Source organism: Hibiscus syriacus, unplaced genomic scaffold (assembly GCF_006381635.1).
Source record: "Hibiscus syriacus cultivar Baekdansim isolate YM2019G1 unplaced genomic scaffold, ASM638163v2 tig00110548_pilon, whole genome shotgun sequence".
Classification (NCBI taxonomy): domain Eukaryota; kingdom Viridiplantae; phylum Streptophyta; class Magnoliopsida; order Malvales; family Malvaceae; genus Hibiscus; species Hibiscus syriacus.
In genome coordinates, this window is record NW_024062775.1 from 6464887 (window position 1) to 6482958 (window position 18072).

General features: G+C 34.9%; 1 protein-coding gene, 1 long non-coding RNA gene and 1 pseudogene across 2 annotated transcripts; 2 read left to right on the plus strand and 1 right to left on the minus strand.

The window, feature by feature from the left end:
* The first annotated feature begins 329 nt into the window (after positions 1 to 329).
* On the plus strand, positions 330 to 6990 carry LOC120130525 (annotated as a pseudogene).
* Positions 3302 to 17963, minus strand: LOC120130526. Its single transcript, XR_005516847.1, has 3 exons — positions 17951 to 17963; positions 12305 to 12310; positions 3302 to 3432 (listed from the first exon to the last, which is right to left on the minus strand). It is a non-coding gene; the product is annotated as an uncharacterized LOC120130526 (long non-coding RNA).
* On the plus strand, positions 12698 to 14508 carry LOC120130524 (EKC/KEOPS complex subunit bud32-like). The gene is given in 7 exon segments (XM_039147751.1): positions 12698 to 12832; positions 12933 to 13046; positions 13123 to 13401; positions 13490 to 13603; positions 14063 to 14084; positions 14087 to 14134; positions 14272 to 14508. Coding segments are annotated over 7 exon segments (684 nt in total). The 5' UTR covers positions 12698 to 12763; the 3' UTR covers positions 14310 to 14508.
* Positions 17964 to 18072: the final 109 nt, after the last annotated feature.

Consider the following 18072-nt stretch of genomic DNA (forward strand, 5'->3'; position numbering starts at 1 on the left):
TTAAATCTGATAATTTAGATACTAAATACGTTATTTACCCGAACATTAATAATTAACGTAAACTTCCACCCATTTTGCCTCTCCTTTCTTTCAGTCCATAAAACCAACAAGATCTGCGCGAGGTGTGCAACCGAGGAGAATTTACAAACAGCAACAACAATTAATATATAAATTCATGCGGGTCCCTTCACCACTAAACCGAGTCAAAAACAGTCTCCTTGAACAATTTCCCTGCTATAAAACCCAGGCTTTGTTCATCACCATCTCTCACGGCCTTCATATATTCTTCTTCTCATCATAGTCATCACTGAGAAAACACACAATATTTCATGGGCAACGCTGATTTTGTGTACACTTCCACGAGCGATCACCATCAGCAACAATGTACTCACCGAGTGGCGATTCCTCCGGCGCTGCCTTTCTTCACGTCGTTCAAGAACTCCCTCAAGGAGACTTTCTTCCCGGAAGACCCGCTCAGGCAATTCAAGAACAAAACACCTTCCAAGAAATTCATACTCGGCCTGCGATATTTGTTACCCATTCTCGAATGGGCCCCTCGTTACAGCTTACAGTTCTTGAAATCCGATCTCATCTCCGGGATCACCATCGCCAGCCTTGCCATCCCTCAGGGTATAAGCTACGCTAAGCTTGCTAACTTGCCACCCATTCTCGGCCTCTGTAAGTAAATAACTCGATTACATTAATCAACCTTCTTCTTCTTCTTCTTAACCCTTTTTTAAAAATGAAGATTCAAGCTTTATTCCGCCACTGGTTTATGCGATGATGGGGAGCTCAAGAGATTAGCAGTGGGGACTGTTGCTGTTGCATCGCTTCTCATTGCTTCCATGTTGGGGAAAGAAGTAAACGCCGCTGAGCATCCATCGCTCTACCTTCACCTTGCTTTCACTGCAACCTTTTTTGCTGGACTACTACAAGCTTCGTTAGGCCTTTTACGGTAAAAAAAATAGTTCATCGGTAAAGCTTCAACTAATCTTTGCATGGTAAATTAATTTTTACTTTGTTGATGCAGTCTAGGGTTTATCGTGGATTTTCTTTCACACGCGACGATAGTAGGGTTCATGGCAGGGGCAGCCACTGTAGTGATATTGCAGCAGCTAAAGGGAATCCTAGGACTTGAACACTTTACTAAATCTACCGACATTATCTCGGTTTTGCACTCTGTCTTCAGTCAAACTCATGAGGTTGTCTTCTTCCTTTCTTTCTTTCGTTTTCACTTTCCTTTTTAAATGTTGCTATCAAAGGTTAAAACTTGATCATTAATGGAATTATTGGGACTGTGGCAGTATTTTTCTATTACTTGAAATATATAATATGTGACATGTGATGGTACTTATATTCTTGCTATTAGTCACGGGCGGTTCAATGTTTATAGGGGTAAATTATACATTTAGTATCTAAACTATCACTTTGATCCATTTTAGTACCTAAACTTTTAATTTTTCAAATCATACCTAACATTTAGTTTTCATTTCATTTTGGAACACGCCGTTAAGTTTGTTTATTACCTAAACTATCAGTTTTGATCCGTTAGAACCTAAACTTTTTTTCCAAAAAGTAATGTTAAATTTTGAACGGATATTAGAACGAAATAAAAACTAAATTTTAGGTATATTTTAAAAGAAGTTAAAAGTTTAGATACCAAAATAGACTAAATTGATAGTGTAGGTACTAAAACGTGTAATTTATCCTATTTATAATTAGTACAATTATTAAAAACAAATCATTCGTGCATGGCGTATATAGTTTCCTGACGGTCGTAAAATGCGATGTTTGACGGTGGAGATGGGAGAGTGGTGTTTTGGGAGTAGGTTTCCTGTTCTTCCTCCTCGTCACCAGATATTTCGTAAGTATATCTCATCATTAATTTAATGTTTATTTTAGATAAATGGATCTAATATTTATTAAAATATTAATCATTGTATGATAAAACTGACTTGGATTAATGATTAAAACACGTAATTAAATTATCATAAGCTTTGAATACTTAACGAATTATACCTTAATATTTTCTTTTAAAAATTATGAAATGACCCTCAAAGCTTTGAGTTTTTTATTTCTCAAATAGATCTAATATTTATTAAAATATTAATCATTGTATGATAAAACTGACTTAGATTAATGAATAAAACAACGTAATTAAAATATCAAAAGCTTTGAATACTTAACGAATTATACCTTAATATTTTCTTTTAAAAATTATGAAATGACCCTCAAAGCTTTGAGTTTTTTATTTCTCAAATGATAAAGCATCTTCTCCCAAATTCCAACAGTAGAGAGGTGGAGAAGGAGGAAACAGAGTGTATATTTTTTGTTCCAAATATTATATAGATCAGTCTTGTCTGTCTAGCTCAGTTGGTAGAGCACAAGGCTCTTAACCTTGTGGTTGTGGGATCGAGTCTCATTGAGGGCAATTCATAACTGAGGTCTTTCACGGAAGTTACTCTCAACCTGGCGTTGGGGGCAGCCTACTACCCTACCTCCCCCTTACCCCATCATTACATATGGGAATAGAGTCAGCTAATTTATATTATATATAGATCAAACTGATTGGGGTTTCATTAATTTTAGGTGTAGGATTGAGTTTATGAGTTAAAGTGATTTAGTAAACTCGAATCTGATAAAGTGATATAAGACAACGAGGTGAGTTTTTCGATATCTTAAATGGTTAAAGAAGAAGCTGGAGAATGATAATTGTATCGCCGACGAGACAAAGATGAAATTTCAAAACTTTTATTTATGGAGGAAGAAGATAAAATAAAAAGAGAGAGAAAATGACTAGGATGACACATGACTAGGATGACACATGGGTTCCGTATCGATGAAAACCAATTCCCATAAGCACACATGGTTATCATGTCACAATTTTATTTTTAATTCAACATTCAGTGATTAAAATAGGAGCAAACCGGACGTTCATTGAGTAAATTTTTAAAAAAATGTAAACTTTAGTGACCAAATAAGAGTAAGAAGAAAGTTGAATGATTAGATTTACAATTCTCCCTTAATAGTAACAACCCACTTCTATAACTTCTCGGAAAGTAAAAGAATGAACTTTCCAATATTACATGATAGAAGAAGAATAATAAGGAAAGGGTTTCCCTTATTGGGTTGTTGTGGTCTTAAAATAGTATTTGCTAAGTGCCTAATTGTCCCTTAAAAAAACCCCTTTTTTATAGTAAACATATGCTTTACAAAGTCTTCAATTAGCCTCTAAACCTGCTCCCGCTGCATGTTCCCTCATTAAGTACATTATTCGCATTAATAGTATAATGTATTTGTTGGATACAAACAGAGCAAGAGAAGACCCAAGTTCTTCTGGATATCAGCAATGGCGCCTTTGACATCGGTCATCCTCGGAAGTCTTCTCGTTTATCTTACGCATGCCGAGAAACACGGTGTTCAAATTGTAAGCTTCTTAAACTTTTCAACTAAAAGATAAATAAAGGTCAAAATCTGGTTTTCACCCTTTTATTATGCTCAAATTCAGAGTTCAGTCCCTATAATGGTAAAAAAAGACAAAAAGACATTAAAGGTTATTGTATTTAAAAAAAACTATATAGCCCTCGCATTATTTGTTCTATCAATGGGACCTCCAATTCAAAAAATAAAGAGAAAATAACTTGAGTTACGTAAAATGCCTTATAATATACGATTTTAACAAACTTTTTTTGGATTTGCAAAAATAACCAACGAATTCACAACGCGAACTCCAATTTTGCAACACAGTTTCCAAATTCGCAACTCAGTTTTCAAATTCACAATTCGAATTCGGATTTCGCAACTCAATTACCGATATAGGTAAACAAGATAGAAAAAATCCGCAACTCGAATTCGCCAATTTCGCAACTTGAATTCGCCAATTTAGCAACTCAATTACTGATATAGGTAAACACGGTAGAATTCGAGTTGCGAAATTAGCGAATTCGAGTTGTGGATTTTCTCTACCGTGTTTACCTATATCTGTAATTGAATTCAGATTGCGAATTTGAAAACTGAGTTGCGAATTTAGGAAATTCTTGTTGCGAAATTGGAGTTCGTGTTGCGAATTCGTTGGTTATTTTTACAAATCCAAAAAAAGTTGGTTAAAATCTAATACTATAAGGCATTTTCGATCACTGAAGTTATTTTCTCAAAAATAAACTTAGGGGGCGTTTGGTTCAGGTCATATTGGATTTCCGGAGGGAATGGAATGTCATTCCCGTTTGGTTGGCAAACATTCCCAACCCCCGATATTAAGTTATTCCCCAACAGTGGTATTTTGAGAGTATATTACCGGTAATGTGATTACCCAATTCTCTTAGGTATTGTTACATTCTCGGTGTTTTGGACTAAAATGCCCTTATTTTTTTTCTCAAAAATATCCTTCTTATGTCATTGAATAAAAAAATTCTACGAATGTTAAATTACAAATTTATCCGTAAACTATTTTAGATTTACAAAAAATGTCCATAATTAGAATTTTATATGAAGTTCAGGGGTTAAAATAAAATTTTACCCTTCCATTAAACCTATTTATGTTTTCAATTTTGTAAAAAAAATTATATAAATTTTATGAATTTAAATTTTTTAAAGAAAATATTTAAATTAATTATAGTAGAATTCGACTTGTTAAAAAAATAAATATATAATAAAGATAATTTGGTAAAATATACATTCTAATAATCTTTTATTCCTTTAACAAAACATTGTAATCTTACATTCTTACTAAACGAACAAAACACAACAATGTAACATTCTTAGTAATCTTATTTCCGCCGGTAATCCTATTCCCGCCAATAATTTTATATTTCGTGAATCAAACACACATTTAACAAAAAAAATTAATAAATTTTTTTTATCGTTAATCGTTAGGATATTAACGTAATAATTTATTACGATAGAGAAATATGTTAAACTAATAACTCAAATAGTACCGTGTTCAGCCCTACATCAGTACCATACCTTTTTACTTAAAAGTTGACTTATTCTACGGGTTTAGGTAAGTTGTCAACGCGCGACCCAAACTGACATGATAATTGTTTAGTGTGTCCCACCAATAATGATGCCCATGTACCCTTCTGATCTATTGGATAGGTCCCAATGCAAGCACATAATCTTTTGCTATCTGGGGCAGCCCAAGTATTTATTGTCACATTATCTCGTATTTGTATTTTTATTGTTTATGTCACGTCTGATGAAACAAGAAGACAGAGTTTGTGGTTTATTGAAATTGTGATTGTGTGATAATGGCAGATAGGAAACCTGAAGAAAGGGTTGAATCCACTGTCCTTTGGTGATTTGGTGTTTACGACGCCGTATATGACCGCGGCCCTGAAAACTGGGATGGTCACCGGCATCATTGCTCTTGCCGTAAGCTGCCTTCTAATTCTCTCTTATATTATTGCCAAAACTTCAGCTTTAGTCCCTGTACTTTGAAAAAAATTGAGCATTAGTCCCTGCCTGTTGGTCGTTGTGAATTTCATACAGGAAGGGATAGCTGTGGGAGAAGCTTTGCGATGTTCAAGCACTACAATATCGACGGAAACAAAGAAATGATAGCCATTGGTTCAATGAACATCGTTGGTTCTTGCTTTTCTTGCTATCTCACTACTGGTAAAGCTTTTTTTCTTCTTCTTTTATTCATGTGATTATATTTCATTGATTCGACTTGTTAATGGTGCCATTGTCGACATGTATATATCAGGGCCATTTTCACGATCCGCCGTTAATTTCAACGCCGGTTGCAAAACGGCGATGTCCAACGTGATCATGGCCAGTGCGGTTATGCTCACGTTGCTGTTCTTGACACCGTTGTTCCATTACACTCCCCTCGTAGTGTTGTCGGCGATCATAATCTCCGCCATGCTCGGCCTCGTCGATTACGACGCTGCCATCCATCTCTGGAATGTCGATAAATTCGATTTCCTTGTGTGCATCGGCGCGTATATCGGCGTCATTTTCGCCAGCGTCGAGGTCGGCCTAGTCATAGCGGTCGCAATCTCCGTGCTGAGGCTGCTGCTGTTCGTCGCCAGGCCGAGGACTTTCGTTCAGGGAAACCTCCCGAACTCAACCATCTACAGAAACGTCGAGCAATATCCGAATGCGAATTATGTTCACGGTGTTCTAATACTCGAGATAGACGCTCCCATTTACTTTGCCAACTCAAGTTACTTGAGAGAAAGGTACTAAATTTACACCATGGTAATTCTAATATAAAATTTTGCGTTTGTTCATTCGATCGAATCGAATACAATTTATGTTTGGTCTTATCAGGATAACAAGGTGGATCGATGAAGAAGAAGACAAGCTGAAATAAACAGGGAAAACCAACAGCTTACAGTTTGTCATACTGGACATGACGGCTGTTGGTAACATTGACACCAGTGGAATAAGCATGCTTGAAGAGGTTAAGAAAATTACTGACAGAAGGGAGATCAAGGTATTTTTTGGGTAAACTACGAGCTTAGTATCTAAACTATCAGCTTTAGTCCGTTTTAGTACCTAAACTTTTAATTTTTTCCATAAACTTTTAATTTTTTCTAAATTATATCTAAAAGTTTAATTTTTATTTTATTTTAGTATCATGTTAAAAACTTAAAGTTATGTTTTGAAAAAAATTGAAAGTTTAGGTACTAAAACAAACTAAAATTAAAAGTTTAAGTACTAAACCATATTAAAATTGATATTTTATATATTAAACGCGTGATTTACTCTATTTTCCCTTGCAATTGGTTTTGAATGTATATTTTTTTCACCGGAAAACATGTACTGATTTGTATATACATGTAATGTTTTAGCTTGTATTGGCAAACCCTGGGGCCGAAGTGATGAAGAAGCTCAACAAGTCCAAGTTCCTGGAAAATATAGGTCAAGAATGGGTACATTTGACGGTCGGAGAAGCGGTGAATGCCTGCAATTACAAGCTTCATACGTGCAAACCGGCGGAATCGCAACCGTGGAACAATGTCTGATTAAGCTAACTAGAATGTTCATGCAACCGAGAATCAGGGTGCATGGCATGTTTAGGCTGAATCGACAGGGAATTAACCATGTTAAAAGCCTAGATTTTTGTTTCTCTTTTCTAACAGTTTGCAAATTGTACGATGATGCATGTCGTGGCAATGTAATTTTAACAAGAAAATAAAATAAAATATCATCAATTGATTAAGTATTGATCTTGTCACGGAAAATAATCGGTGAAATCGGTGAAGAGCGATTATTTGTTGTTACCAAAAAGTAAAATGTTTAAAAATTTAATGGTAAAATCCATATATTTCTAAAACTTAGTGTCTAGAACAATATCGTTTTGAGTATTAATAATCATAGTCAAAATGATGTCGTTTTGCCCATATCATTCTTTTGACAGAAAAATTTATCCATATTATTAAACTATTAAAATTTAATCATCTGATGATATAATTGAAGTTAAAATAAAATTTTAATATTATAGTTGAAGAAATTAAAAATTTAATGATATATGATCCAAAATAAGGTGGCATTTAGTCTAGTTTATTTTAAATTTTAAGATAAACGAACGGTACTCCGATTATAGGTTACTAGTTTAGGGTAAACGAATGGCCCTTTCTTTCCGGCTATCGTTTCCCTTTTCCGTAAAAGAACGAGAATATAACGCGACTGTTTCCGTAGGTCCTTGATGGGAAGCCTTACAGCAGGAAATGCGATGTGTACAGCTTTGGTAGATCCTTATGGGAAATATACTGCTGTGATATGCCTTATGTTGATCTTAGTTTTTCTGAAGTTTCATCAGCAGCAGTACGGCAGGTACAAGTTACTCTTAGGCTCCGATACTTCCGGTAGTACCGTCCAATGGTACATATGTTAACGACATCGGATATCGTTCGTTGCAGAATTTACGACCCGAAATTCCTCGGTGTTGCCCGGGATCATTGGCGAGCATCATGCGGAAATGCTGGGACGGGCACCCCGAGAGACGTCCCGACATGGACGAGGCGGTGAGATTGCTGTAAGCAGTGGATACAAGCAAGGGATATGGCATGATATTGATACCTGATGACAAATCTCTTGGTTGTTTCTGTTTCACCCGTCGTGGCCCGTGATAAAACTTTAGCTCATTCATTTATTTTAGGGTAAACTAAGTATTTAGTACTTAAACTATCAGTTTTTGTCCGTTTTATTACCTAAACTTTCAATTTCTATACCTATTGTTTAGTTTTCATTTTATTTTAGTATCTCACCGTTAAAAATTTAACATGTTTAGCACTTAAGCAATCAATTTTAGTATGTTTTTATACCTAAATTTTCATTTTTTTTAAACTTGACGTTTAATTTTAAACGGGGTACTAAAATGAAACAAAAACTAAAGTTTTTAACTGCGAGTACTAAAATGAAACAAAAACTAAACTTTAAGTATTAAAATGGATTAAAACTAATAATTTAAGTACTAAATATGTAATTTACCCTCTACTTTATCGTAAATTTTAGAGACAAACGTGAAGCGGTTGATTGTTTGGTTCTTGCTAGTATTTCGAGAACGTGGTCGTTGATTTCTATACTGCACATAGGGGTGGGAATAGGCCAGGCCAGGTCAGGCTTTAATAGGCCTGAGCCTGACCTACAATGATTTTTGTAGGCCTGAGCCTGACCTGTGGCATGTCAAAGGCTTTTATTTAGGCCTGACCTGACCTGTTTAAAAGTCTGGCCTGTTTAAAAGCATGTTTAAAAGTCTGTTTAACAATAAACATATAATATTTTCAGTTTAGTTATTAATTTTAGAGTAAAATACCTATTAAGTCACTCTAACTTAGTGCATTTTACAAAGTAATCACTCTAAATAAGCCGGCCTATCAGGCTTATAAGGTTTTTTAATAGGCCTAAATCTGACATATTTAATTAAATAGGTTTTTAAAAGGCCTGAGCCTGACCTTTTTACTAAATAGGTCAGGTCAGGCCAGACTTTATACATACCAGGCCGTAGGCCTTGTAGGCCGGCCTGGCCTATTCTCACCCCTAACTGCACATGAATATAATCGTATTGTTTACCACGTATATTAAGTAGTATGTGCAGGTAAAGCTTTGAATACATACCCTTTCTGTCTTTAAAAGTGGAAGCAGATAAAGATGCATGGCATGGAACATTGGGAGATGTTTTGTTCATAATGTTTGGGTAAAAAGTATTTGATACCTAGTATTAGTTTTGGTCCGTTTTAGTACCTAAGAGTTTTATTTTTCAAAACATACCTTGCGTTTTGTTTTCATTTCATTTTAGTACCCTTCCATTAAAAACTTAACGCTATTAGTACCTAAATTATAAGTTTTTATCCGTTTTAGTACCTAAACTATTAATTTTTTTTAAAACTTAACGTTAAATTTTGAGCAGTACTAAAATGAAACAAAAACTAAAGCTTTTAATGGTGGGATACTAAAATGAAACAAAACTAAACTTTAGGTATAATTTAAAAAAAAATTAAAAATTTAGGTATTAAAACATATAAAAATGATAGTTTAGATATTAAACGCGTAATTTACCCTAAATGTTTTAGATATGCAACTAATATACTCGCATGACTTTATTAATTATACTTTATAAATAGGGAGAATAGAACTTGATTCTATTTCAAAATTTTGGTTTTTTTTATTATTTTGAATTACTCGAATCAAATCAAATTTTTGGTTTAGATTTCAAGTTCGAATCAATTTTAAATTTGTAAAATTTAAATAAATGAAAGTTAAAATAAAATTATTTTATTCTTTAGTTAATTTGTTTGATTATTTTATGATCCATAATTTTCTTAGGAGTAAGGTTTTATCTTCTATAAGTTTTGGAACTACAAACTCAAATAATACAAATATGTTATGAAAAAATATGGAAAATTCCATCAGAGAGGTGGGCATAAACACCCTTGGGTGGTCGACAGGGAAGGTTAAGGAACATAAAGAATCTTGGTGGTGGAACGACGAAATTCAAACTAAGGTGAAGACAAAGTAAACTTGCTTCAAGGAGTTCATACAATGCAATGACGACGAAGAAAGATCGAGAGCTAAACAAAGATACAAGGAGGCAAAGCGGGAAGCCAAGAAAACAGTGGCTAAAGCAAAGGAAAGGCATATGAAGTAAGGTACAAGAGATTAGACACCAAGGAATGACAAACGACATCTTCAAGCTTGCAAAATCCAGGGAAAATAGGAAAAAGGATCTAGGTAACATTAGGTTTATTAAGGACAACAATGGTGTTCTTTTAGTGAAAGATAATGATATTAAGAGGGTTTGGGTAGCTACTTCTTTGGCTTATTTAATGATGGTGCTCCTCCCTGTAGAGATAGTATCGTTGATGGGTCAGCCGACCATCATACTACGACTAATGACTGTCCTACAAGTAGGATTGGGTTTGAGGAAGTCAAAATGGCTTTTAGAAAGATGGGGAGGGACAAAGCTGTCGGACCGGATCAGATTCCTATCACTTTGTGGTTGTCCCTAGGAGAAGAGGGAGTTAAGTGGTTGACAAACATATTTAATATTATTTTAGAGACTTTCAAGATGCCAGAGGAGTGAGAGAGTCTACGGTGATACCAATCTATAAGAATAAAGGAGATCCCCAACGTTGTGGCAACTACAGAGGTATTAAAAACTACTCAGTCATACCATGAAGCTATGGGAAAGGGTGATAGAGGCTAGGTTGAGACAGGTTACTAGGGTTTCGGAAAACCAATTTGGCTTTATTCCAGGCAGGTCTACTACGGAGGCGATTCATCTACTTCGACGACTTATGGAGAAATATAGGGAAAAAATATAGATCTTCACATGGCGTTCATTGACCTTGAAAAGGCGTATGATAACGTTCCACGCGATACGATCTGGAGGACCTTAGAAACGAGACGGATCCCAACTGCTTATATTCAGGCGATTCGTGATATGTACTGTAGATCTACTACTTACGTCAGGACTACAGTTGGCGACACCGAGGCATTCCCGGTGGAAATCGGACTCCACCAGGGGTCGGCTCTTAGCCCTTACATCTTTGCCTTGATTATGGACGATATCTATTCTGCGACACCAGACAGTATTCCATGGTGTATGCTTTTCGCTGACGACATTGTCCTAGTAGCTGAAACAAAAACTGAGCTGAATAGAAGACTGGCTTCTTGGAAGGCTGCTTTGGAATAAAAAGGTCTAAAGATCAATATTGAAAAGACAGAGTTTGCTCAAACTTCAGTGGGAACCAAAACGATGTTGATGTAGCAGTATGTATAGACGGACACGTGATCCCCTCAAAGGAATGTTTCAAGTACCTAGGGTCTATGATACATAAAGATGGGGGTGTAGATGATGACGTTACACATCGTATAAAGGCGGGATGGTTAAAGTGGAGGGCTGCTACTGGAGTTTTGTGTGACAAGAATGTGCCTTTAAAACTTAAGGGAAAATTTTATAGAATGGCAATAAGACCAGCGCTGCTGTATGGATCAGAATGTTGGGCAATCAAGAAGGATCACATAAGGAGGATGGAGGCCGCAGAAATGAGAATGCTTCGATGAACATGTGGTAGGACTCTATGGGACATGACACCAAACTCTGCTATTAGGATGTCCTTGGGGGTGGTGTCTGTATCCAAAAAATCAAGGGAGGGAAGACTACGGTGGTTTGGGCATGTCCATAGGCGACAACCATCGGATGCGGTCAGGAGGGTTGAGTCGATTACAGTCGACGGTGCCAGAAGAAGAGGACGACCAAGGCGGAAGTGGGAAGACTGCTTGAGATCTGATTTGAAGGATTTAGCCATTACCGAGGACATGACCTCTGATAGGAAAGTATGGAGACTTAAGACCAGGGTAGCCGAGTAGTGCGGGTCACAGAAATAGGGTGTAACATATGTCTTCTTTTTAATGCCTCTGTAATAATTTTCATGACTTCTACTTTATATACGTGTCTGTTATTATAATTTATGAAGGCGTAGAACTAGGGTAGCAGATTAGTGTTGCTTCAGTTTATGTTTTAACCCATTTGACTTTATTCCTTCTCGTAGCTTTCTATCGTTTGACCATTTTGTATCATTCTCTTCAGGTTCCCTCTTTTTAAATTTAGTCGGACCTTACGTTTCTGTCTATATGCAGAGATTTTTACGCAGGGATGTATTTGCAGGGATTACTCCCCATTACAGACGAGCATATTGAAGACTACATAGGAAGACTTTTCAACTATGTATTTAGTTATTTATTTATTTATACATGCATTGTATTTTATCTTTATTTTTAATTTTCTTCCTGCGGGAGGTCTTCCACGGAAGCTGCTCTCAATCCTGACGTTGGGGGCAGCCTACTACCCTACCTCCCCCTTACTCCATTGCACATGAGAATAGGGTTTTGTTGTTGTTGTTTAATTTCTCTTTGTTTTGAATCTTTTCATTTAGATTTGTATCGGATGTTTCTTAATCGTGATGAAATATTCACATTATTATTATTATTATTATCATTTTACAATTTATTATTTAATTTTATTTTATTCAACGTAATATTTTAATCGTGATAAAATATTAGACTAAAAAAATTAATTACTCATAAAATATATTGATTTTAATCGTGATGAAATATTCACATTAAATATTGTTCTTTTGGGTTTCGAGAGTGGATCCAAATTCATCTGTTATCCATTTGGGGGCCCAAATTACGTAGAACCCTAATTTTTTTTATTAAAAAACCTCGAATTCGCATTCCCTCGCTACAGCCGCCTGCGAAAAGCTCAAACTTATCAGATAACTGAAGAATTCCGTTGCCATAAACCTTCCTAATGGAGATAGACCCCAAAACTGATTCTGGAGATGACGCCCTCGTTTTGGTTAAGCAAGGAGCTGAAGCTGTAAGTTCAAAATGCTCCCCTTTTCTTTCCAAGATACAACACGAGAAGGAAGATTGTTCCAATTTTTGTTCAATTTCTTAGTTTTGTTTCCCATTTACAGAGAGTTTTCGAGTCGGTGTTCGCGGGAAAAAAGTCCATCGTCAAAGAGCGTTTCTCCAAGAAATACAGGCATCCTTCTCTCGATTCCAAGCTCACTCTCAAGCGCTTAAACGCGGTTCGTTTTCCCTCCCTCCAAACCCATTTGTTTTTGTAAAGTTCAATCGAATAAATTCTTGTTTTGTTCGGAGCAGGAAGCTAGGTGCACGACAAAGGCGCGGCGGCTTGGCGTTTTGACTCCGGTTCTTTACGCCGTCGATCCTGTGCTCCATACCCTGACTTTCGAGTACGTGGAAGGGCCTTCCGTCAAAGACGTTTTCCTCGGATTCGGGTCAAACGGCGTTGTTCAAGAACGTTTAGCCGATATAGCCACTCAAATTGGCGACGCAATAGGCAAACTCCACGACGGTGGACTTGTTCACGGTGACCTCACCACGTCAAACATGTTAATCAGAGATGGAACTAATATGCTCGTCAGTGGTTATATTTTTCTCTTTAATCAGCTTTGGGTCTGCATTAGTTCAAAGTTAATCTCAAACGAACCTTTCCATTTTTGTTTAGGTCCTTATCGACTTCGGTCTTAGCTTTACATCAACGCTCCCAGAAGACAAAGCAGTCGACTTGTACGTGCTGGAGCGAGCTTTGATTTCAATGCATTCTTCGTGTGGGAATGTGGTAAGAAACCAAGTAGTTCTTTTACATCGGCATTATGCAAAAACATGGAAGTGTTGTAGAAGATTAGCCTACATTAGTGCTTAAATTGAGGCATAGATGGATCTAATTGATGCATAGATTAGCCTACATGGAAGTGTTAATCTCAAAGGGTCGTTTTTAGTGAACCTTATCTTCTAATTGGTGCTTAAATTGATGCTTAAATTGATGCATAGAATAGCCTAAATGGAAGTGTTAATCTCAAAGGGTCGTTTTTAGTGACCTTATCGTCTAATTGGTGCTTAAATTTATGCATAGCTTAGCCTACATGGAAGTGTTAATCTCAAAGGGTCATTTTAGTGAACCTTATCGTCTAATTGGTGCTTAAATTTATGCATAGCTTAGGCTACATGGAAGTGTTAATCTCAAAGGGTCATTTTTAGTGAACCTTATCATCTAATTGGTGCCTAAATTGATGCATAGATGGACCTCATACTTGCTGCATACAGAAGTCGTCGAAGCAGTGGTGTTCCACATTGAACAAGCTAGCTCAAGGTACTGCATTCTCTGATCCACTCTTGGACCGCTCCATTTTTAAGCTTAGTAATTCCTTTACCCCTCCAGGCTCCATCTACATCATCCCTAATCTCTTTTATTGTGTTCTTGTTTTTTTTTTCCACGATGAACTGCAGTTCGACAAAGGGGCCGCAAGCGCACAATGGTTGGATGAGCCATAGATGGACCATAAGGTAGGGGAATCGGTTAATCTTTTGATTTAATGCAATGGAGAAGAAAGGTGGTTAGTAATTTAGAATCACTATGTTATAGTTCCTGTATATTGCTCTTGTTTGGATCATTGGACTTGATCATGGTGTATAAGTACATTATTTGTTTCAACTTGGGGGAATTCTGTATTCTATTTAGCTTTTACGCGAATGAAGTTATTTTAATTGTTGTATTTGTGCATGCAAGTCAATCGTACACAAATCTTTAATTTAGTTTACATATAATTGTTTTTATATTATACAAATTATAAATAATTATTTGGTTACATTATATGTAAACGTAATATGATTATATATCAATAATGTTTCAATGGTTTACAAAAATTCAATCTAATCTAAGTTTGTTGTATACAATTACACAATCAAATTTCAAGTATTACCTTACACGTTTGATCAGAACTATCTTCAACCTACACTAGTGTCATTTATTTGGGTGCTACCTAAAATATTATAAAACTTGTAACATTTTTGGTTGAACCGAAAATGTTACGAAAAAAAAGTTAATACTTTAGGTTGCGTCCAACTTAAAATGTTGAGTTATATAACATTTTTGGTCGTGTTTTTCCTTTGCCTTAAATTAGGTTGTCTTTTTTTAGACTCTCCCGGACCCATTTGCTTCATCTCTTGTTACAAAGTTGTTTAGATTTCAAAAGGAGAGAGCATAAAAGATAATAAATGTTACTCCCCCTCGTTAGTTTAATGATGTTGAACTGTTCATGTGGTGGGGAGCCCTTGGCAAAGGCACAAGCAAATTCCCAGAATTAGACCAGTACTAGCTCAAAAGTCATTTAGCATTTAGAGGCAACCATTGATCTTAATAATGCAGATTTCACTTCCCTTGCTGGACTTCTTTTTATAGCTGGTGGGTTTTCAGTAATAATGGAGTTAACCATGAAAGCATTGTGATACCAATAATCATAGACGTTAATCTTAATTTCTTGCTAAGAGGTTTGCTTAGTAAATAATTCTCTGAGATTTTACTTTCATTTGCTTAAGACACCAAGAACATCAAAGTCAAATAGGTTACCAGATTGCAAATTTTATCGATATTTAGGGTCTGTTTATTTCACTGAAATGTTATGAGTTTGCATTACTAGCTACAGTTTTAAAGGGACACATGTAGTATAAGAACCCCATTAAATATGGGAAAAAAGATTACCATCCGTGATACAGTTGGTGGGAATTCTCTCTGTATTTGAGGCCAGTTTTTTATTAGGGTAAATTACACTCTTTAGTACTTAAACTATCAGTTTCGATCTGCTTTAATACTTAAACTTTCAATTTTTTAAAATCATACTTAAAGTTTAGCTTTTGTTTCATTTTAGTATCCACCGTTAATACTTTAATTTTTGTTTTAATTTAATGCCCCGTTCAAAATTTAACGTTAAGTTTTGAACGGACCAAAACTGATCGTTTAAGTATTAAAATGAAATAAAAACTAGACAATATGTATGTTTAAAAAAATAAAAATTTAAATACTAAAAACAGACTAAATCTTATAATTTAAGTATTAAATATGTAACTTAATTTTTTATTATTTGTGAAGCATCTTAATTAAAAGTTTAAATACGTAGCTTAACTGACACATGACTGGTCCGATAACTTCGATTGCCAAACAACTGACGAGTTAAAAGAATGAGCCATAATACTCCAACCACCACTTATCATTAACCATTAGTCTTTCTTAATTTCAAAACCATCACCTGATATTGGACATATAAAATATAAAATTGAATTATTCAAAAATATTAGGAAAGACCCTTTGAGAGTTGATTCACAGGGACTCTTCGTGTAATTTAAAATCATTTATACCTGTTTAATTAATTGTTAAAATAAAATATTTTTTTATTAATATGGAACGATTAAAAGATATAATATATGTTTTAACGATCTTCAATCACTTGACAATGAATGTTTAAACAGTCCCATAGATGTTGTGTTCAAACGAACTTTAATATAAAAATCATCTCTTTAGCAAAGCATTTGATGGGTAAAATATGAGTTTAGTACATAAACTATCAGTTTTGGTCTATTTTAGTATCTGAGCTTTTAATTTTTGAAAGATCTTCAATCAGTTTTGGTACCCTGACATTAAATACTTTAATTTTTATTTCATTTTAATATTTCGTTCAAAATTCAACATTAAGTTTTAAAGAAATAAAAATTTAGGTACTAAAGTACTAAACGTGAAAGTTTCTAATGAAAAGTTATTAGAAATGAAATAAAAATAACCGTTAGATATGACTACGAAAAATTAAAAATTAAAATATTAAAAAAAATAATTTAGATACTAAATAATACAAATATTATTATGGTGATGATTGGGGGGGGGGGGGGTTTTGAAAATAAGCTCATAAGAATGCCAGATGGAAAGGGTTTGGTTCACAAGTGAAGAAGGTGGACCTTTGATTGATGGGCGCTATACATAAATTCAGGGCTGGGAGAAGGGTAAAAAATGGAATGACTGTGACAAGATCTTTACTATAAAGCTGTGTGAAGTCCAAATTGTAGGGTGAAAACCAATTTGTTTTTTAACCGCCAGGTGAAAAAACTTCACATCAACATGAAACAACATTTTTTTCCATTATTTCAATCAATTTTTTATCCTTTATAATTTTATTTTGTTATTCCAAAATAGAATTTTGGTATACTAACAAATCTTATATTTTTATAGAAATAATAGATGTATAAAATCGATTCAAAATTTAATATACATAAAAATGCAATTTATTTTATTAATTTATGGTAATTATATAGTAGTATCTATTTGGCAACAAACATTTAAATACTTTATAATTTCCGATGCTCTAACCTAAAATTTATAGGAATAATAACCATTTCTTTAACTATTGCAGTAACTTGGGTCGTGCATATAAAAATATAATTATATTTAGGCAAAAAGGCACTAGAGATCCTTGTACTTTTGAAGAAAAAAAACAATGTAGCCCTCATATTATTTTTCCCTCTCAATATGGACTTCCAACTCAGTAAACAAACTTAATGTGACCCTTTGACCAATATTTTTTTCGTCGTTAACCATTACGGTGTTAGTGTGACAGTTCACAATGCTGACATGACGGTCCATGATACTGACGTAGCAGTCTATTGCTATGTTTGAGTTACCAATTTAGCTCATTTGTCATGTTTTCCGTCACGTTATTAACCACCGTGGACCGCCACGTTAGTACAGTGAACTGCCAAGTCAGTATTGTAACGGTCAACGATGAAAAATATTTAACAAAGGATCACACTGTTTTTCTTAAAAAAAGTCTGGGGATCTCATATGCATTTTTGCGTTATATTTATCAATTTAATGATTGAATCATTAAAATATTAATATTATATAAACTAATAACATTATAGGGAAAACAAATGGATGATGTTAGCTTTGATTAGATGTCAATCATGAATAAAAAGAAGAAGAAAAAGAAGAAGGCTAAATTACATTGAGTGAGCTCTATCTCCAGCTTTTGCTAAAATGGGTGCCACGTGGAAAGGGTGACTTAGGTATCGACAACTATGACATGGACAAGTTCCTCGACAACTTATAATTGGGACCAAATGGCACCAATGTCGATGGTGGAACCTTCACCCTTTTAGCCTTAGATTAATGGATTGTGTTAAGGATTCCCATTTTTCCCTTGGAGTGTTTGCCGTCAACTTCATTAGTTTAATCCTTTGTTAATTAACTTCAAAACATAAGCAAAT